This window comes from Xyrauchen texanus, chromosome 20 (assembly GCF_025860055.1).
Source record: "Xyrauchen texanus isolate HMW12.3.18 chromosome 20, RBS_HiC_50CHRs, whole genome shotgun sequence".
Classification (NCBI taxonomy): Eukaryota; Metazoa; Chordata; class Actinopteri; order Cypriniformes; family Catostomidae; genus Xyrauchen; species Xyrauchen texanus.
In genome coordinates, this window is record NC_068295.1 from 11,649,615 (window position 1) to 11,671,767 (window position 22,153).

At 39.8% G+C, this 22,153-nt stretch overlaps 1 protein-coding gene across 1 annotated transcript in view; it reads left to right on the top strand.

Moving 5' to 3' along the window:
* slc8a3 (solute carrier family 8 member 3) overlaps window positions 1-22,153 on the top strand; it is a 49,600-nt gene that overhangs the window by 12,639 nt on the left and 14,808 nt on the right. The window contains exon 2 of the mRNA XM_052151128.1: window positions 1,380-3,236. Within this exon, the coding sequence (XP_052007088.1) occupies window positions 1,465-3,236 (1,772 nt within the window). The 5' untranslated portion in view covers window positions 1,380-1,464. The remainder of the gene's footprint in view (window positions 1-1,379; window positions 3,237-22,153) is intronic.

Genomic DNA, 22,153 nt, shown 5'->3' on the forward strand with positions numbered 1-22,153 from the left:
GGCTTTATTTGCAGAATTCTCAGATAAGTTGCTTATGTTACCTTTTTACATTTTTGGAAAGATGTTCTTCATCAATGTTTCGTCACTGGAAAGATCCAAAACACTTTAAAATGTCATGAACCCCCCTTGTTTAGCACCAGTCATTCACACCTCAGACTTAAAAAATGGACATAGGGGATAGTGCGCGGTAGCTCATGGGGTGAAAGGTGGTAATGATTCTTGCACATCAAATCGCTCATGATAGAGATGGCTGAACATCAAAAAGTGAGAGGAAACTAAATAATTTTGGGGCCCTTTGCATTATATATCAATCATGGGACAAAAGTATGAACATGTGAAGCTGACAGTTTACACATCAAAGATTTGGATATTTTGTTTAAACTTTTGAGAATGAAGTGAAAGCAGGTTTTGCCACTAAAACCTGGACTGCTTAGAGACCTAATAGAAATTTACAGATATGTATTCTTACAAATAATGTGTAACACACTTTACACTTTTGCTTTCATATGGCATTGCTACAAATGTTTCTCTGTTGACAGCATTTGTGTCATAATATTGATTTTGTGCATGCACTCTCACTCACAGATGCGCAAATTGACGAGTTAGGGCCGTTCACACCGAACATGTTTTTGCATGCATCTGTTCTGCTTTCCCATTGTTTAAACACATGTTGGATGAAGTCTATGACATTTGCACAGTGTCTCGCTTTTTCTTCAGCATCAAACGCAAGACCGGCATTGTTTAAACACATGTTGGACGAAGTCTATGACATTTGCACAGTGTCTCGCTTTTTCTTCAGCATCAAACGCAAGACCGGCATTGTTTAAACACAGTGGCAAGTTAAAAAGAACGTTAGATTTTCAAATATGCAAGTTGAGACATTCTTTGTTCTGCATCTAGTGCAGTTGTTCAACAACTCAACAAGTTCAGGTTGCATAGAGGGGACTGTTGCAGTGTTTCATATCATTCCAGATTGTTCTGTACCAAGCAAAATTTCAGCAACTAAACGGTAAGGCAATACTTTTTTCCCCTTCTGCTCTAGTGTGCTAAGGGGCTGCTGTGCCTTGTTAGAACTGTGTATGTTAACTGTTTCAGTACTGTTACGATTGTTGAATAAATGCTTACATAAAATACAGCCTATTGCAATAGTACTTGCTAGGAAAAGAAATTAGATAGTGAGCGATGTTGGGTTTGGGCTTAAAATCTGACAGTATTGTTCAGGCTGGGTAGGGTCTCATGGTCTCAGGTACGGTTCGGCTTCAGGTTTTATTTTAAGGCCCATGCAGACCTCTACAACGTATGAGCAAAAATGTTTCCGCTAGGTAAGGCAGTGATTTTTCTTCTCTAATTCATACCCGGTATTTGTTTTTCATTCACAGGGGGCAAGTGGAACCAAAGACAGCCCAGTGCTGGATTCCAGAGGGAAAGCTAGAGTGAGTAGACCCTTAAGGTGAAGGAGGGTGCATGGATCGCTCAAGGACAAAGACTTCCGCCTGCCTCTGGTTGGGCGTGGTCTCCGTGGCAACAACCTTTCTCTGTGCAGAGGCGCGAGTCACACCTAGCCCACCCCTCCCTGACAACACCACATGCGTTGGGGAAGCGGGTCGATGCCAACCTGGCATCATCTTACCTATCTGGTACCCCGAGGACCCCTCCCTGGGTGACAAGATTGCCAGGGTCATTGTGTATTTTGTGGCAATGATCTACATGTTCCTGGGTGTGTCGATTATTGCAGATCGCTTCATGGCCGCCATTGAGGTCATCACCTCCCAGGAAAAGGAAATAATTATTAAACGGCCAAACGGCGAGACGACAACCACAACGATCCGTGTGTGGAACGAAACTGTGTCCAACCTCACGCTCATGGCATTGGGCTCCTCTGCACCTGAAATACTCCTCTCCCTTATCGAGGTATGCGGACACGAGTTCCATGCCGGTGAGCTCGGCCCGTCCACCATTGTAGGCAGTGCTGCCTTCAACATGTTCGTGATTATCGGCCTGTGCGTGTTGGTGATCCCGGAAGGGGAGGTACGAAAAGTGAAGCACCTCCGGGTGTTTTTTGTGACAGCGGCATGGAGCGTGTTTGCCTACATTTGGCTCTACATGATACTGGCTGTGTTCTCGCCCAATGTCGTGCAGGTGTGGGAAGGGCTTCTCACGCTGGCTTTCTTCCCCATTTGCGTTATTCTGGCCTGGGTGGCCGACCGTCGGCTGCTTTTCTATAAGTTCATGCACAAGAAATATCGCACGGACAAGCACCGTGGCGTCATCATCGAGACTGAGGGTGACTGCTCAAAAGGCATCGAAATGGACGGAAAGATGATGAATTCTCATTTTTTAGATGGTGGAGCTGCAAGCAACTTAATGGGCCTGATTGAAGGCAAGGAGGTGGACGAGTCTCGCAGAGATATGATCCGTATCCTGAAAGACCTGAAGCAGAAACACCCAGAGAAGGAGCTGGACCAGCTGGTGGAGATGGCCAACTACTATGCACTGTCGCACCAACAGAAAAGCAGAGCATTTTACCGTATCCAGGCCACAAGGATGATGACTGGAGCTGGGAACATCCTTAAAAAGCATGTGGCAGAGCAGGCCAAACGTAGCGGTAGCGTTCAAGAAGTTCACATAGAAGAACAAGAGGAATTTGTGTCCCGGATTGTGTTTGAACCTGCTGTTTATCAGTGTCTGGAGAACTGTGGGGCCGTTCTGTTGACGCTAGAGCGTAAGGGTGGTGACATCGGCAAGACAATTTATGTGGATTATAAAACGGAGGACGGATCAGCGAATGCCGGTGCGGACTATGAGTTTACAGAGGGCACTGTGGTGTTCAAACCTGGTGAGGTTGTCAAGGATATCACTGTTGGAATCATCGACGATGACATTTTTGAGGAGGATGAGCATTTCTTTGTACGACTCAGTAACGTGCGTGTTCTTGAGACAGAGGACGAGGTGCTTTCGCCTAGTAGCTTGCCGTACCCGAAAGCATTGATAGGTTTCCCTGCTGTTGCTACGGTTACCATCCTCGATGATGACCATGCTGGCATCTTCACTTTTGAAAGTGAGTCGATGCACGTGAGTGAGAGTGTGGGGATCATGGAGGTGAAAGTCCTGCGGACGTCAGGAGCCCGAGGGACCGTCATCATTCCTTTCCGCACTGTGGAGGGACTCGCGAAGGGTGGAGGAGAGGACTTTGAGGATGCATACGGAGAACTGGAGTTCAAAAACGATGAGACATGGTAAAGATGATTTGATTTAATTCATGTTCTTACTTAACTTGGGGGGTAATGTCTAAAATTTAAAATAATGTCACAGTGCAAAAAATCTTAATGCAAAAAATTATTTTGATTTTGGGAAGAAATAAGTGTCCGATATGTTCTTGTAAGGGTTTTTGAGATTCAGTCTGTGTGAACTTTATATTCATAGTCCCTTGAGTTGAGGTTTGATGTTTTAGATTCATAAATATTTAATTTTATCTGGAATGACTGTAGTAAAATGGCACATGTACAGGGAATAGCTGAAAGCTGTAAAGTGTTTTTATCTTGTTGTTTGTTTTCTGTCTGCTTTGTTTTTCTGAGGTGACAGACAGCAGTTAGGGTGATTGATCGGTGCTTGTTTACATTTAGAGCTAAGATTTCAGTGTGACAAAGGCCCCATTTACATCTGGCATTAAAATGCGTTTTCGGTGGTCAGATCTCTAACAGATAGCATTTAACCATGCCAGGTTTATGTCCTAAAGCCACATTCAAAGGTGGTCAGGGACGGATTCTGACCACATTCAAAGAGGGTATAAATGCAAATGCATTTTCGTTATACGGATACAGCTACATAAGTGATTAATTATGTAATGAGTTTGCACTAAAAGCATCTGTTGCTAAAGTGTTGTAGGTTCTTGCGTTTTCTGTTTATTCTGCCATGGCGATGTAAAATACACAACAGACACTGCGGTCTTGCAATCTTGACACCCAGTTTAATTAACAAATTAAATTAATTACTCCATTGAAATACATTTGGAATATCTTGTCTCCTCAAATCCCGACTTGCAGTCACCACAGCCTCCAATATAATATGTGAGTAGTATGTTCCATTTTGCATGGGAAATTTTCATTGGATCTCTATCCGATCACAGTGGAGACACATTTCACTGCAAGGTGTCAATGCAGTCCAGCTATGTCGATGCCAGGTGTAAGGCAGCCAAATAAAATACTCATAAACACTGAGTAAGAGGATCGAGGACTGCATAAGCACAGTTATTACATTGTGGTGTTTGTGGACCGTGGGATTCAATGAAATGGGTATTAGCAGGGTCGGTGTGTGTAGACTGAAGTTCAACCTCAAAGACATTTTACCCTGTTGTTTTGTTAGTGAAAAGTCAAATGTACTTGTGAATGACAGACTCCCAATAACATGCAATGTAATCACTCTTACATACAAAGTCACTCCACTAAGGTTTGGGGAGGGGATGGAGTCTGAGATTTGAGATTTGGGAAGAGATCCAGTAATACAGTAACACCCAAACCAGAGAGAGAATGAGAGAGAGAGAGAGAGAGAGAGAGAGAGAGAGAGAGAGAGAGAGAGAGAGAGATGTGGTGCTTAGTTCCAGATATGTTGCTGGATATTAATAGTGCAGTAAGAATATTTACACAGCATATTCCACATAACATTATGGAGTCCATATGGAAGAGTATGTGTTGTATGAGTTATTTAGGATTTTAAAGTCAGAACTGTATTAAACAGTTGTTATAAAAGTATTACAATGTTTTTGAAATACAGTTTCATTATCGTGATAATACTTGGTATTATGGTTGCACATTTTAATATATTTTCTTAATTGAAAATTGTTAATGATAATGAATAAAAATTAAGTAATCATTAACAATAACAATAATAAACTGGAAGTGGTTAACAGCTTAAAAATCAAAAATACAATGCACAAATTGTTCTTTAATCCAATTTTTATTTATACAAAGTTTGATTTTTGACTCACCAATCGTTCTAATGCAAACTTGAAAATGTCAAAATCGGAGAACAATTCCTTACTGTTGAAAGAAACGTGACAACATGAAACAGCCACCGAAGTATGTGCATGTAGCCTACTGTTTAAATAACATTTAAATAAATATACTTAAGAAATTTGAGTTTTATATTTTCCTCTTAAAGCTACACTATGTAACTTTTTTTTGTTAAAAAACAACAAAATTTTATTAATGAGAGCAGTACTGCCACTTCTTCGCAGTCTGCGTAGTGCACCAACTCCCTAGTGGAGAACCATCTTACCCTAGGAGGGCACCAGAAAGTCCACTGGCTGCCCTTACTCGCACGTTATACGTTAATCGAAGGACCCGAAAGCCGTTTATATCACGCATATAAACGGCGGCGGCCCTGCATGAGACAGTGCAACAAAAATCCATCTTCCAAAAGTCTTTACCCAAATACACTTTGATAAACCTTTAATAATGATTTAGATTTTAGAGCTGTTATGACAGATTTTGCGGGAAATTGCATACATGCGTCATTCGCCCGTGCATGTTCACGTCATATCCGTACACAGAGAACATAAGCTCCGACTTCTGTAGCATGCATGTTGTGGGAGCATCGTGAAGTTGAAAGTTTGTTGTCACAACGAACAAGAAAAACTGACCATGGATAATTTAAAACGGCAAACCTCAAAGCAGAGTCTACAAGCAAAAAAGGGAAAGTGACAGATTCCGTAATAAAAACCGAAACAACATCTGCTTGGCTTTTCAAAAAAAAAAATGACCCAGAGATGGCTTTTTTTTACACAACAGGTAAGATATTTTATTGATATGGTTTATGTATAGTTGTGTAATCACACACACACACACACACACACACACACACACACTTGTGTACACAGTAGTGTGACAATAAAGTGATTTGATTTGATTTGAAGTGAAACGTTCTGAACAGATTACAGTATAATAATTGTATTTCACTACACACACGCTGTGTGCAGTTCCGAATAACATAGCAGTACCAATTACAATAAACAACATATTTACTCAACACAATTTACATAACAAATGTACACATACTTACACAACACAACATATTTACACAACACAATTTACATAACAAATGTACACATACTTACACAACACAATATGCAATGTACAGTAAACAATACACACAATATAGAATACACATACAATACAAATTAAAAATAAGGGTAAGGGTATGTAAAAATATATATACAGTAGTTGAATTGGGGAGAATATATTGACAGTCCAGTGTGTGGTACAAGATGATGATTAATAAAGTGCAGTGCTGATTGTTGATCATGAGAGATCAAGTGTTCAAAAGTCTGATTGCTTGGGGGAAGCTGTCATGTAGTGCTTGCTAGCACACGTGTGTATTTTTGTGCACTACGCAGCTAGTACTCGTGTGTATTTTTCTTTATAATGGCAATAATTTATATAAATAAATTATTTTAAAACTAGCTACTAGGCTTTTTTTGTCATGATGTACTTTAACAAACTATCACAGTTTATGCAGTGAACATAATGTTAATCTATACATTTCCCCTGCTGTGAAGGATGCACTTTTGTATTTTTTATTCTGTGTCGGTGACAGGACGTAACATGCAGCGCACAAGCGGCAGTGCAGCCTCTAGTGGCGGATGACATTATAGACAGTGTTTTCTCTATCTGCTGGCATGATTACTGAACACATTTTGGTTAGCTTAATCAATCAAATAATTATATTCAAATAATCGCTCATCGATTTTTCATTAACACTACTTTGTATAATAAAAATGTTACGGGTATGGTACCGTGAAATGGAATAAAAGGAATATTCTGGGTTCAATAAACGTTAAGCTCAATCGACAGCATTTGTGGCATAATGTTGATTACCACAAAAAAACATTTTTGACTCGTCCCTCCTTTTAAAAAAAAATGCAAATCAAAGTTAAAGTGAGGCACTTACAGTTGAAGTGAATGGGGCCAATTTTTGGAGGGTTTAAAGGCAAAAATGTGAAGCTTGTAATTTTATAAAAGCATTTACATTAATTCTTCTGTTAAATCTTGTGTATTATTTCAGCTGTAAAGTTGTTTAAATTGACATTTTTTACAGTAATTTTAGGATTTTGGGGGTTTGTTGACATTGCATTGTCATGGCAATGAATTTGTAAATTATTTTTATAACTTTACACAGAAAAGGTTAGTAAGAGATTTTATCACACTAAAATTATGTTAACATGCATATTGTTTATGTCTAGTAGTTATAATTTTGAAACAGTGAGTATTTGAACGTTTACTGATTGGCCCCATTCACTTCCATTGTAAGTGCCTCACTCGAACTCAGATTTGTGCTTTTTTTTTAAAGATTATTTACAAAATTATGTTTTGTGGTAATCAGTATTATGCTGTCGATTGAGCTTAACTTGTATTGAACCAAGGATATTGCTTTAAGCTTTCGTGACACCCCTAGTACATGAATAGGCAACTTCATTCCTCATTTATGGCTGACCAAATGGCCTGCTCCTAGAGAGAAAGTTGAGTCAAGACATCTGTGTTTCTCATAACTAAACAGCTGCCGTCACCACCAGCTGGTTTTAAATCACAGCCAGCCTGACCAATACACTAACTAATCAGATTATTTGGAGCTCTCCTGACTCTTTTGTAAAGAAGCTTTAATAAAGGTCAACAGACTGCAGATATATATGAAATCACTCTCCCCCTCACACACACACACACACACACACACACACACACACACACACACACACACACACACACACACACACACACACACACGTTGTGTTTCCATGTTTTATGGGGACTTTCCATAGACGTAATGTTTTTTAAACTGTACAAACTAACCCTCACAGAAAACTTTCTGCATTTTTACATTTTCAAAAAACATAATTTAGTATGATTTATAAGCTGTTTTCCTCACGGGGACTGACTGGTGAATTCTATTTATCAGGGGACACTTAAGCCTGGTTTATACTTTGGAAGAAGCCAAACGTTCTTCTCCTGAATGAACTAAAGCACCCAAGGCGAACAAAGCCTCCGTTTATACTATGCACAACGTCATTTTAAAATGAATTAGTTTAGGGTGATGTCACAGTGTTCTAGCCACAAGTAAGGGTTTTCTCTCCATGGACTGCCGCATTTAGCACTGTGCCGCTTCTTTGCTATATTACACTTGTCACGGCCCCTTTCACTTTTAAAAACTCATATCTCTCTCCACTCTTTTGTTGTGGCCGTGCTGTCTTTGTAGAGTTAAAAAAGTATACTTCCACACAATCTTTGTGAGACAGGCTACAAAGTTATCCATTTTAATGACAGTAACCTAGATAACAACTCCTCAGCTGGCATGTGAGATTGTAAATAATAAGTGTCATGTCCAAACCACACCCACTAATAGTTTTAACCAATCATCAATTTTCTGAGGTGTATCTGTGACTAGTGAGACTATTCTGCAATTGCCTAAAGTATTATATTGCTCTACATATGTAGATACTTTTCTATCAGGCATTAAAAAACTCAATAAAGGCGGAGATTATACATTTATTTTGTCATCTCTACTTCCGTGTTATTGTATTATTCAATTTAACAATCTCTACATCAGCGGTCTGTTATAATAAAAAAATAAAAACATTTATAGAAATGTTCATGTTTGTCGCAAAGCGGGCGAGTTTCTAAAACTTTACCCGTTTACATGCTAAAAGGGTCATGATGCAGGTCTCCACGATGTATTGACTTTCAGCATACAAGTGAATAACACAACTACATGAATATGATAAATGATTACTGCAAGAGTTAGATTAACATACAGGTGTGAAGGGACTTCAACATTTCTAATAAAAAATACATTTCCATATTTGTCTCTGGCTTGCTTTTGCTCGCATGTCAATGATTACCCCTCCGTGTGTCAATGATGCCGAGATCTACTTCTATATTTATTTTAATCACTGAGAAGGTTTACCTACAAAATTAGTAGCACCAAACATCACAAGCAGCCTCAAGAATGGACTCAGAGTAGCCGTATAACACTTTTCCTTGAGCAGAATATTGCACTACAGATCGCTAAGTTTGTTCAAATGGGAAAGCGAGACGTGCACCCTGAGCATATTAAACGCATGTGGAGATGTGTTACGTCCCAATGCAAGCTAACTGAAATATCCAATGAAAAAAAAAAAGCTTTTACGATAAATGAGCCGCGGGCCACATTATACCATGTGGAGCCATAAATTGCCCATGTCTGCTTAAGCTGTTTGCGAGATTACCATTAAATCTGCCTCGGCAGTCCTCAATAGTCTTTCACTTGGGCGGCCATCGAAATATCTTCAATGGGAGAACCATGGCATTGTTCTTTGCCTGCTGTCCGCAACCCAGACCAAATAGACCAGTTGAGAAACGTATTGCTTTAACTCACACACACACTCATGTCAGACCCCCTCACCTCGCTTCTCTCTGACATTTTCTCCACTCTGTGTGTGTGTGTGTGTGTGTGTGTGTGTGTGTGTCGCAAGTTGATGAGTCTGACAGGCAGACAAGGAATAAAGGAGATGCGCACGCGCATGTGAGATTCTCCATCTGGTTGCATTTGTTTCTCAGAACCGTAGATAAGCAAATGTACATGGTATGATATCCGTCAATTTTCAAACCGTGGTATACCGTGAAACCGGTATACTGCTGCAACCCTAGTATAAATTAGCCTTTACAATCTGACAGAAGTGAAAGGATGATACCTCTCACTTTCCTGTGTACACTTTGTTAGACACAGTTGACCTTTTTAAGTAAACATAAGCAGAACGCATTTCTCTTTACATTAAAATAAAAAACTTTCCTAAAGGGTATTATACTATAAATGTGGTTTATGAGGACATTTCTAGTGTCCCAATAATTCAAATCGCTTAAAAAACATTCTAAACTATGTTTTTTTTTAAATGTAAAAATGTCAAAAGGTTTCTGTGTGGGTTCGGTTAGGGTTAGGGATATAATCTAAAGTTTGTACAGTATAAATGTGATTATATCTATGGGGAGTTCTCATAAGGATAGCCGCACCAACATGCGTGTGTAAGCGGGTCGGGGATCTCCTCCCAGGTTGGTGCTTGTTATATTCCCATGATGCTGCAGTACGATGCACCAGGACTCATCTCTCTCTCTCTCTCTCTCTCTCTCTCTCTTGTATTTAAATTTCAGAACTCCATGACTTTCTTTCTGTCCCAGTTAATAAGATGCTATCAGCTTTAATTTATTGTACAGCTTTTGTTGTTTGTTAATTATGCTGTTTGTGAGTGAAAATCTTTGCTTGGGTTATTCTAGTTTATTAATATTGTAGGGGTACGGTATTTTATTAGTGAGTTTGTGTAATTTGAGTCACTGTAGTCTATAAGTAGCTGAAATGTGTGTTACAGTAGTTTATGACTGAGTTAATAGTTGTAATATTAGTCACAGTTGTCTGTGAGTTAGTGGCTGTAATTTATCCGCACTAGTAATTTTGCTTTGACACTTCTGGTTTAAAAAAATGCAGCTACCGGAAATGCTTCACGACCAGATATGCGCAGAAGCTAGGGTTGCCGCTATTGAAGTTGTAAAATACGGGACACTCTATTTAGAGTTGTTGATGTTTTCAGACAAGTTCTTAACACACCCTCAACAGTTTCAATACGTTTTAGCTCAATGTGTGGACTTTTCAGACAGTACCATACCCGCGGTAAGCACAATTTATAATGAATATCAAAAAAATTAACGATCTTGAACGATATTTTGGTGATGCCACATCTTTAAATATGGGACAATCTACTACATTCTGCTACCCTATCCTACTTATCCTTATCCCAGCATATTTTGCAGAGTCAGCTATAATAAATGTACAGGTTTATTTAACCTAAAAGTGTAATTCTGTTGATATAAAATATTCCTCTGTTTGAACAACCTGTGTCTAGCTTGACATAGGAACATTGGCTCGACCAATGGTAAGATTTTAGGGGGGTTGTTTCTTTGTACAACCAATGGGAGATTGGGGAAGTTTTCTTGAATTTGTTGGACAACATTGATTCTTTTTCCAATTCTCATTGATGATAGTAGAAGGAATTAATTAGAAGAAAATGATAGCGCAGAAATTACACACTTCAGCTTTAAGTCAGCAGTTTGTAAAATGATGACAGGAAAGAAACCGTAGAAAGTGAATACCAAATTTGCCCCATCATCTGATTCTTCTCTGCCTTGTTTTCCTTTCTCTCACCTCCCTTTGGAATTTAAAAAGTTTTGCAATTACAGCAGAGCTCTACAGTCTAATTAATCATTTAGATACCTAAATATAGTAATTCATTCTGATAATTTAGTTGCCGCTTTCAGAAAATATGTTTTAGTGCGTTTTGATTTCAGCATAGAACACAAACTTGTTTAGGCAAACACATCAAGAGCAGTTAAGTCATAATAAAATCCAATAAGTATTGAGTCATTCCACAGGCTCCAAAACATTCACAAAACATTCTTAAGACAATTCTTCTTAGCTATTATTTTCTTCTTAATTCATAACAAAACATTTTATTCCCGTAAAAAATTCTTCCGATTAATTTCTTATCGTAAAAGAGGCATTCTTAAAATTGATCTTAAGAAAAAAACGTAAGGAGAATTCTAATTATTATTTATTTTCTTCTCAAAAATCGTCATAAATTACTTTTGTTTCCATATACAGGCCTAATTTTACGTTGAGTTGTATATTTTTCCAATATGCAGATACTTCAAAAAAGAAAAGGCACTGAATACAGAGTTACCCTTTTCTATCTTAAATATGTGGGCTGCTGTCTAAAACCCTCTTTTGAACCTAGAAGGTAGCATAGTTTATATAACATTGTGCTCATCTGAATTGATTTAGAAAACTAACTCATGTAAATAAACGTCAAGGTTACTGTTGTAACCTCCGTTCCCTGATGGAGGAAACGAGACGTTGTGTCGAATGAAACGACACAAGGGGACTTTCTTGAAGGTCTCGGTTACCTCCGAACTTGAGAAAAGGCCAATGAGAAATTGGCAGACAGAATTTGCGAGTCCCTCCCCCAGACATACGGGTATAAATGGAGGGAATCGTGCATCTGTTCATTCAGGTTTTGCACTGAGGAGCTGAGAATAAGGTTCGGCCTTTACAGTGGCTCGGTTCAGCATTGTGGCCCGGGGGGACACAACGTTTCATTCCCTAAAAGAGGTTACAACAGTAACCTAGACGTTCCCCGTCTGTCGCTCACTCGACGTTGTGTCGAATGAAGCGACACTAGGGGTCCCTATTCAATCACGCCATGTGCTGAACCGTGTGCATGAGCTGCTGACACAGGTGTGGGCAGGCAGTTGTGTGCCAAAGCAACAGGCTGTGTCAGACTGCATGTACCCTTCCCCAACGCCCCATAAAAAAGGCATAAACTTTTTAGGTTCCCAGCATCCCGAAGGGGGGGAACAAGCAACGTGCCAAGCATGGGAGCAGGCTGCGCCAGCCGCGCCTTTTCTCTCTCTATGTTTCTCATATAGAGTTAAAGAGGCTGGGGCCATTTAACGCTATAACATGGGGGAAAAGACCCTGCAGAGACCACAACCTGCCCAGACTGGGGGGAGATAAAATGTGGCAAAATACGTCACATGGATTTTCCGGCCACATGTGGAAGTGGCGCGGTGGTAGATCCTACCTGCTGAGAGGGAGGAGTTGCTGCAAACACGGCGACCGAGGGGCAGAGGGGACTGCCCAAGGGAGACATGTGTCCGTCAGTAGGGGGACCGTACCGCGGTAAATACTCACAGGGGGATTAATCCATGAAGACTCATCCTGTGGAGCACTTATTCCAGTACAGAGTAATTAGTACCCATAGTGGGTCTGGTCGGGGAATTCCTCCGCTGAATTCGTAGAACAGAAGGCTAGGGAGGAATGACATCAAGGTAGTGTGAGTTTAGTGAGTTTAGACTCTCCTGGGCGAAAGAGCGCACGTGATCACCTCAGAGGAGAGGGAAGGCGCTATGTGCAAGTGGAACACCTGGTCAGACTTTACGTATTCCCAAGTTCTGCGTGCTCGGATCTGAGAGAACATGGGACGAGACCGACTCAACCCTGAGATTTGGAAAATCTCTGTAAAGGTATTGGGTGTTGGCCAGCCCGCTGCTCTGCAGATGTGCTGTGGAGGTGCCGTTGGCCAGTACCCACGAGGATGCTACACTTCTCATCGAGTGTGCTCGAACCCGTAAGGGGCAGGCAGGGACTGGGTGTGACAGGCCAAAGCAATGGCGTCAACAACCCAGTGGGCTAGCCTCTGTTTGGAGACAGCGTTCCCTTTCCAATGTCCACCAAAGCAGACAAAGAGCTGCTCAGAACATCTAAAGCTCTGTGTGCGGTCCACATAGGTACATAAAGCACGCAACGGACACAGCAACGATAAGGCTGGATCTGCCTCCTTCTGGGGCAGCTTCGCTTGTAGGTTCACTACCTGGTCCCTGAAGGGGGTCGTAGGAAACTTGGTTGATTGTGTCTAGGACACCAGGTGGTTAGATCTTCCACATCCCATCCAGGGGCCAGACGTGGAGGTTCCAGAGGTCTGGGCGCGGATGCCAGAGGGTACCCCATCCCTGAGAAAGAAGGTCCTTCCTCAGGGGAATTCGCCAGGGAGGGGCTGTCGCGAGGAGCATGAGATCTGTGAACCAAGTCCGTGTGGGCCAATAGGGGGCCACTAGAGTGACTTGTTCCTCGTCCCCCCTAACCTTGGATAGCACCTGTGCAAGGAGTCTCACTGGGGGAAATGCATACTTGCGCAGCCCCCAGGGCCAGCTGTGTGCCAGCACGTCTATCCAGAAGGGAGCCTCTCCTCGGGAGTACCAGAGCGGGTGGTGGTAGGTCTCTTGGAGGACCGCCTGGGGGTGGAGCCCCCACTCTCCGCTGAGCGTGCCCTGTCACGACAGCACGTCTGCTGTCGTTTTAAGGATATGAGTGGGGCGCAACGACCTGAGTCGCTGCTGGCTCCAAACGAGATGACAGGCAAGTTGCAACATGTGACAAGAGCGCACGCTGCCATGGCGATTTATGTATGCGAGGTAATCGAGGCCTACAAGAAAGTCCCCTCGGCACAACATCGAGTGAGCGACAGTCGGGGAACCACGCTTTGTGACGGTTACACAGGTAAAACATTGTGTTTGAGCCATTGAGCTCTTTTTTAGCTTTAGAGGGAGAGTACTGGTGTCTGGGTCAGTTTGAGTTCACTTCTCTCTTGTTAACTACATTCACTGCTCACATCAGCTCAAACATCTTAGCAACTCCTGTGAAGGGAAAAATCCGTCGTGACAGAGAGTGATAGAGGAGGAGCAGATGAGGAGATTTACATAAACAATGGATTGAGCAGCAATGAGCATTAATTTAGCCTTTGTCTCTGTTTGAGACAATTTTGACTGTAAAAGTATTTATTTTAGGAATTTTAAATCTCATTAACTCTTATTCATTGGATTCACGGATTTCAAAAGTCAGTGGTCTGAGTTTCAGGGAAACCATGTAATCATCCTCCAGTGCCATTTACAGCTATTTTTAGGTTAAACCTGGGTCGCATTCAGAAGATTGTGGCACACATTCATCAGTGAGTTTCATTGACTTTCTGACCACTGAGATGTTATAATTAACATACACAGAGAAAGAGAAGGTGCAGCACTGTGGAATTCCTTTTGTACTCTCAAGACAGTTCGACTGAATGCTGGCAGCTACATTACAGACAGAGGTCGATCAATGAAATAATTACAGCACCATCCGACCGTGGAACAGAATCCCATCTGTGAGTCCCTCTACTGCCATTTTCCGCAGAGGAATTGCTGATTAAGGACATGCTTGTTACAATAGGCTGCAGCTATGAAACATTGTGTGGATCACACCAATGGTGCACTGGAATGATTCTCTGGGCTCCAATGATCCAATCTCAGCTGTGTAAGGCCAAGTAGTCCTGTAACACTTGTACTTACAAAGCTGTGTCAAGGATCACCCACTCCATCCCATGAGCAGTTTTAACCTTTAGGTTAATCAGAGGGAAGTGCAGCCCCCTCACTGTTGAGTACATAAGTGGGCCCTAAGACTGAACGATTTGGACAAAAACTCAAATTGTATTTTTTTGTTTTTATATTTCGATTGTGATTTGAAATGCGATTTGATTATTCTTATTTATTAATTTTTTAATTCTATTATTAACTAGTAAGTGTTTTCTTTTGACCAAAATGAAGTATTGGGCAAACAGGCTCTCCTGCCAATAGAAATACTGTTCAAAATAGGGTGTTCACAATTGAATCCTATTAAAAAGATCAGGAATATATTTTTTTAAAACATAGATATATATTTATTTAATTCAATTGCAGCCTTTGCAGTTTGATAATTTGACTACATTGTATCATGATTGCAATTTTATTTTGATTAATCGTTCAGCCCTACTGGAAGAGTTTTTTTACTTTCAGCCTCAGATGGCTATTAACTGATCGTATGATGCATATTGTTCCCAAAGTGGGAAAGGACATTATCAATATAATAAAATCAAATTAGATTGCCTGGCACACAGTTATTTATTCTTTTTCTTCTTCTCAATGGGGGGGGGGGTCAGCAATCACATTTACTTTTATCACATTTACAAGGTACAGGTTTGACACACTGAACACTTTTGAAACATTATTCTTTTTTTAAAGAATTTGCTTTTTTTATATATTAAAATACTTGTGCCTTACTTGTTATTCTTATTAAATAATATCTTAATACAATAAATCTTCATTCTACAATTTATTTTACACCTGAAATAGTGACAAATTCATCCAGATCTGACAAGTGCCCTTAAAGTGATAGTTCACCCAAAAATGCAAATTCTCTCATTTTTCTCACCCTTGTACCATCCCAGATATGTACGACTTTCTATCATCTGCTCAACACAAATTTATATTTTTAGAAGAATTTTTCTGCTCTTTTGGTCCATACAATACACTTGAATGGCTGTCAAGATTTTAATGCTAAACAAAATCACATAAGGCAGCATAAAAGTAATCCATAAGACTCCATTGGATAAATCAATATCTTCAGAAGTGTTGTGATATGTGTGGATGAGAAACAGATCACTTTCACATTCTTCTTGTTGTGTTTTTGGTGATTCTCATTCTTCCCTGCATATCTCCCCCTGGTGGTCAGGGAGAAGAATTTCTAGCAAAAAATGACAAATATTAATACCTAATAGTTTCTCACCCACATTTATCATATCAATCCTTTAAGTGCTTTTGGAGCATCAACATTTTGGCACCCATTCACTTGCATTGTATGGACCTACAGAGCAGAAATATTCTTCTAAATTTCATCATTTGTGTTCTGCAGAAGAAAGGAAGTCATACATATGTGGAATGGCATGAGGGTGAGTAAATGATGAGATAATTTTTTATTTTTAGATTAACCATCCTTTAAATTGATATCTCAGCCATAATTTTATATTCTGTCATGTTGAATACCCAACCCTCATGTTGTTCCAAACCCGTGCTACCTTATATATTCTGTGGAACACAAAAGATATTAGACAGAATGTTAAAGACTGACAGTCTCAGTCACTATTCACTTTCAAAATATGGAGAAAAAAACACATTCACTGAAAGTAAATGGTGACTCAAACATTCTCTCTAAAATCTCCTCATTGTGTTGCATGAAGAAAGAAATTCATACAGGTTTGGAACAACATGATGGTAAATGATGACAGAATTTCCAATATTAATAATAATAATTATGTAATAATAATAATAATTCTGTTCAATGTGTATTGTGTAATGGAATTTAGGGGAGTTAACGTCCATTATGTCATTTGTGAAAGTAACGAGTTACTCACTAATTGAGTACTCTTTTAATTGGATACTTTCTTACTCTTACTCAAGTAATTATTTATTTTAGTAAATTTACTTAAAACATTTTTTCTTTTACTTAAGTACAGTTTTTGGCTACTCTACCCACCTCTGGGTACGAGGTTCTGGTCTATTTTAATAGCCACCAGTGGGCTGTTGCCTGGGGTTAGCTCGAGGAAACAATGCAAACAAGAGTAAATTATCTTGTATATACACTCACACACACAATCCTATCAGCCAATTTGGAATAGTGTGTGTGTTAGAGGAAGAGAGACACAAAACACACAGAATATTGTAAGTATCTAGGAAGGCTGGAGTGTGTTTGTGTAGCCAGAGCTTTGCTCCTGTTCATCTGAAGGAAGCTGTGTCTCCTTGGCAACCATAGTGAACACGAGCTTGCAGGCATATGTGTGTGTTTGTGTGTGTGTGTGTGTGTGTTGAGTCAAATTAGTTTATGAACGTGTATCTCTGGTTGTGTGTGTATATGCCTATCAGTGCAGACATGCATGCAGTCACACAAACACACACTCATACACACATGCACAAATGTTTTACTGCAGGGTTTATTTTTAGCACGTGTCTCTTATATAATCAGGGTGACACTGGGGAGAACACATACTTTCCCTCGCTCTTTCTCTCTCTCTCTCTCGCTCTCTATCTCTTTCCCTCGCTTTCTCTCTCTCCTTCATTTCCTCCTCACTCTTGATTTGTGTGTGTGTGTTGTATGCAGATGAGACAGAGGTTTTTTTAGTTGTATATTTCTGTGCAGTAATGATGCTCTTGAGTGTCTCTAGTGTCGCCTGCAGCTCTGAATTACTGATTATAGACAAAAAGACTTTGCGCAAATACAACCAATGCACACAGAACAACTCACAAACACACAACAGTATGCTAAGAGTAGTACGGAGTGTAAATACATGTAAGTGTATATTTGTTTAAATTAAATTGGTGTCCATCACCTGCCCAGCGCCTGATGAGAATATACTTCATAGTATTATGACTTTCTTTATGCATTCAAAAACACACACTCTTCAGCCACATGACTGTGAATTGATGTGAATGAATGTTCAGAAGAGCATATTATTTTTTGTGTAGTATGCATGGATGCTCAAATTACAAATTCTACAAAATGTATTGCATACAACTACAGCACAATAAGAATACTGTATTCAACAATGCTGTACTGTTTGAAGCATGTATCGTTGCATACTGCATACTGTTTCACATATTAATATTTAACATATTATTATTATTATTATTATTATATATAAGAAAAATAATAGTCATTATACAGTGTATAAAACTGGGGTCTTCAACCTTTTCAGGCCATGGACCCCTTGGTGGATAGAGAGATGGAGCAGGGTTACATAGTGTATGAAATGTGTTACATTTTAAGCCTGGCCTATAATAAATAGGAATTTGCAAATAGTGACAAAAAGCATCTTCTTTGTAATAAGTGCAAATAGTGTTAGATGCTGTTTACTAACTTACATTATAGTTGCATCACTGCAGCATGTTTATTGTGTTTATTAACAGTCCCACAGACACCCTACACCAACCCCTAACCCTAAACTTCCCTTACAAAAATGACCCATAGTTTTACTACAATAACCATAATAGTACCATGATATTTTGTAGAAAAATAATAGTCACCAAAAAATTAAACATGTTTACTATATTAACCCCATATACTGTAGTTACACCATGGTGAATTGCATTAAAACTATGGCTTCTGACAAAAAAACATGGTTACTACAATATTACCATGTAAAACCATGGTAAATTTACTCAGATCAAACATTTCTCTCAACTCACTGAACTTTACTTTGGCCAAATCACTGCGAGGAAACCAATCTTTATATTTATTTTTATTCATTATTATATATAGTATTAAAGGAAATTATAGGGGAGACAGGAAACAGGATGGGGTGTGGGACAATAGGCAGTTAAGAACCCGGGTCGTCAACATGAAAAATAGCACATCCACAAGGACATTACACCCCACACCACTGCGGCTTTGTCTTCATTTTCTGTTTTTCCACCAGACCATTGGAGTGCAAATAGCGGTGCTGTGTGGCAGGTGCTATTTACACCTATTACAAATAGTCACTATGTGTAAATTCTCTTGAGACATGCATATGATATGACACTAACATTGCAAAGTCATTAAAATAATAATGAACGTACAGAATCTTATACATAGGCATAAGGGATTAAGTAATTATTCTGTTAAACAGTCATAATTATAAGGTTAGGATTAGGGATGGGGGCAGGGTTAGGGAATCTGCTGCCTGCCAGGAACAAACCCAGGCACCTTTGTAAAAAGGGGGTCTTACAATAGAGTCACAGATTTCCTGTCAACAGTTTTCTCGGCAGGTGTGTTTCTATGTGGGAAGAACCTGTTGAATGGTGTGACTACTGTATGTGCAGTGGGGATTGTCTTGAATTTTGATTTTGAAAAGCAAAGGGAGTTGAAACTGATGGATCTGATCTCTAAAAGGCCACCAAATGGAATTGCAAAAATAAACTTTGTTTTCAAAACAGCTTTCTGAATACTGTTAGTCAAACATAGAGATAGTCCCACCCCCAACTCATGGCATTGGTTGAGTAATATTGTTGGTGCATAAGCAGGCCGCTCAAAATAATCAGAGCAATTTTCATAGTGCAACAGAAAAACATTGTTTACAGTTCATGATAAAATGTACCTATTTTAATTGTCTGCATATTAAGCTGGGATAGTAGAAAGTATTTTAACACAGAAAAGGTTACATACTTCAGCTTTAAATATAAGGTACAGACAGCTTACACCTCTAAGGCCAGACAAATATGCGGCACAAGTACACAAATGCTTGGCCAATGCTTTACAAACACATGTGGTGGCATGGTAACAAACCTCTGTACTCAAGGTGGCCGATAAAGTTACCTTGAAATTTTTGTGCCATTAAACCAAGAATAAAAGTTATTCTTCAGGGAGATAGCTGTAAACATGTTGACAGTTGAGGAATGTGTGCCATTGTATTTACTAAATGGTTGCTTTGCTTTGACAGAAACTTGACAGAAGAAGAATCAATCATTGAAGCAGCATTCCTTTTCTTTAATGCCAACCTACTGAGAACCACAAACAGAGATGGTTGGTACAAGGATATTGAGGATATTTAGTTTTAAGTCAGTGAGCCTGACAGCTGAAACCTGTACATATGTTTTTTAGTAAATTATGTGGACAAACCTTGTGCAATTAGGATTGTGCCGGGTAAATCGGGACATGTGGTCACAGACAGGGCTGGACTAGGAAGAGAAATCGGCCCAGGATTTTACATTGCAACTGGACCAACTGTATATAGCCAAATGTTGTTTTCAGAATATGGCCGTATTGTGGTCCGTTCTGCATAATGCAGTGGCTTATTGTTGCTTATCGTGGCCCATTCGGCATGTTTCGCGGCCAAACCACCAGCCCGCTCGGTTCTCCCGATGGCCATTCCACCCCTGATCGGCCCAAAAGTGGGTCTGCCCACCGGGAAAATGCCCGGTATGCCAGATTACCAGTCCAGCCCTGGTCACAGACGTTCAGACACATTTCAGAATGCAATTCCACATAAAATTAAGCATGCATACCTAATGTCTGAGCTCACGTGCATAGATTATGTTTTTAATTTAAGATTACGTTTTAACTCTGAGATTGTGAAAAGAATATAGGACTGTTTTCTTTTCTGATGTGAGCACAGGTGCACGTTTAGATCTGTTTGTGTTAAACTCTGACAGTCTGCGTAGTCACTGGAGCTCAGAGCAGGTCAGACTAAAGCCAGAAGCAGAAGAAAGAGGAGATGTCACTGTTTTTTCACTCTACATGAATATATCTTGTTTTATCTTTAACTCCAGGCACGCACACACACATGATATGGCATTTTGCACCTCAGTGAACAGTGTGGCTCAGGCAAGGGCTCTGAGATTGTTAACTAGCACATCAGATCACAGACAAAACATGCAGACCTGTCACTTTGTTTTTTGTGTGTGTGTGTGTGTGTGTGTGTGTGTGTGTGTGTGTGTGTGTGTGTGTGTGTGTGTGAGCGTGTATTTATCACTTTGTGGGGACCAAATGTCCCCATAAGGATAGTAAAACCCGAAATTTTTGACCTTGTGGGGACATTTTGTCGGTCCCCATGAGGAAAACAGCTTATAAATCATACTAAATTATGTTTTTGAAAATGTAAAAACGCAGAATGTTTTCTGTGAGGGTTAGGTTTAGGGGTAGGGTTAGGTTTAGGGGATAGAATATAAAGTTTGTACAGTATAAAAACCATTATGTCTATGGAAAGTCCCCATAAAACATGGAAACACAACATGTGTGTGTGTGTGTGTGTGTGTGTGTGTGTGTGTGTGTGTGTGTGTGTGTGTGTGTGTGTGTGTGTGTGTGTGTGTGTGTACTTTTTCTCCATCACATCAGTAGCCTAGTTTCCATCCACCTTTCACGCTATTTTGTTATTGACAAAGTGAAAATGCGAAAAATAAAATTGCGATACTTGCCGCCTTCTGCCCATTTCTATTCAAATGGCCTTTTATCTATAAAAAGGGTGTGCGTGATGACGTCATGCCTAAAAAAACCTCTTTGTCTCATAGGTTTTGGTTTAGCGCAAAATAAATCTGTCCTGAAGCCATTTCCTTTCATAAATGTGTGTGTATCTCTAATTCGCCTCCCAGATGTCCCTAATTTTTTTCCTCTGAAGATTTGGTAAAATGAAGAGAGTATTGAGACAATTCATTAAAATTAACCAGTTTACTATAATTTTTATTTCACAATTAAAAGCAAACAGATGAGGAGAAATTGCAATCAAAAGGGAGCAGTTGCCCTTCTGATAGGACTGTAATATTGGTCCTGATGTTGCACATATCACAGGTTGGCACCGATTCTGACACGAAAGCGGATCGTCATGGCCCTGTTCAAGCTGGCGTCCTGCCGGAGAAAGTAGTGGGGGAACTTTCTGTCTCAGTATAAAGACCATCAATCGATGTGTATATGCGGTGTGCACAGCTATTAAAGAAAAAAAATATGCTGTGTTATATCATGGTTTACATACGATACATTCCTGATATTCAATATTTTTAACAATCATCTAATCAAAAGCATCACCATCACAACTGCATTATGTCCCGCATATTTCTCCAGCAACTTTTAACGACCAACTGAGCTTGATTATCACCTAAAATGTATTTTAGCTTCAAAATGAAAATGTACATGTTCTGAAGAAGCAGTAAATACGATCCGAGGTAAAGATGGTTATATATAAAATATTCAAACGTTTTAAAATTTTCAAAAG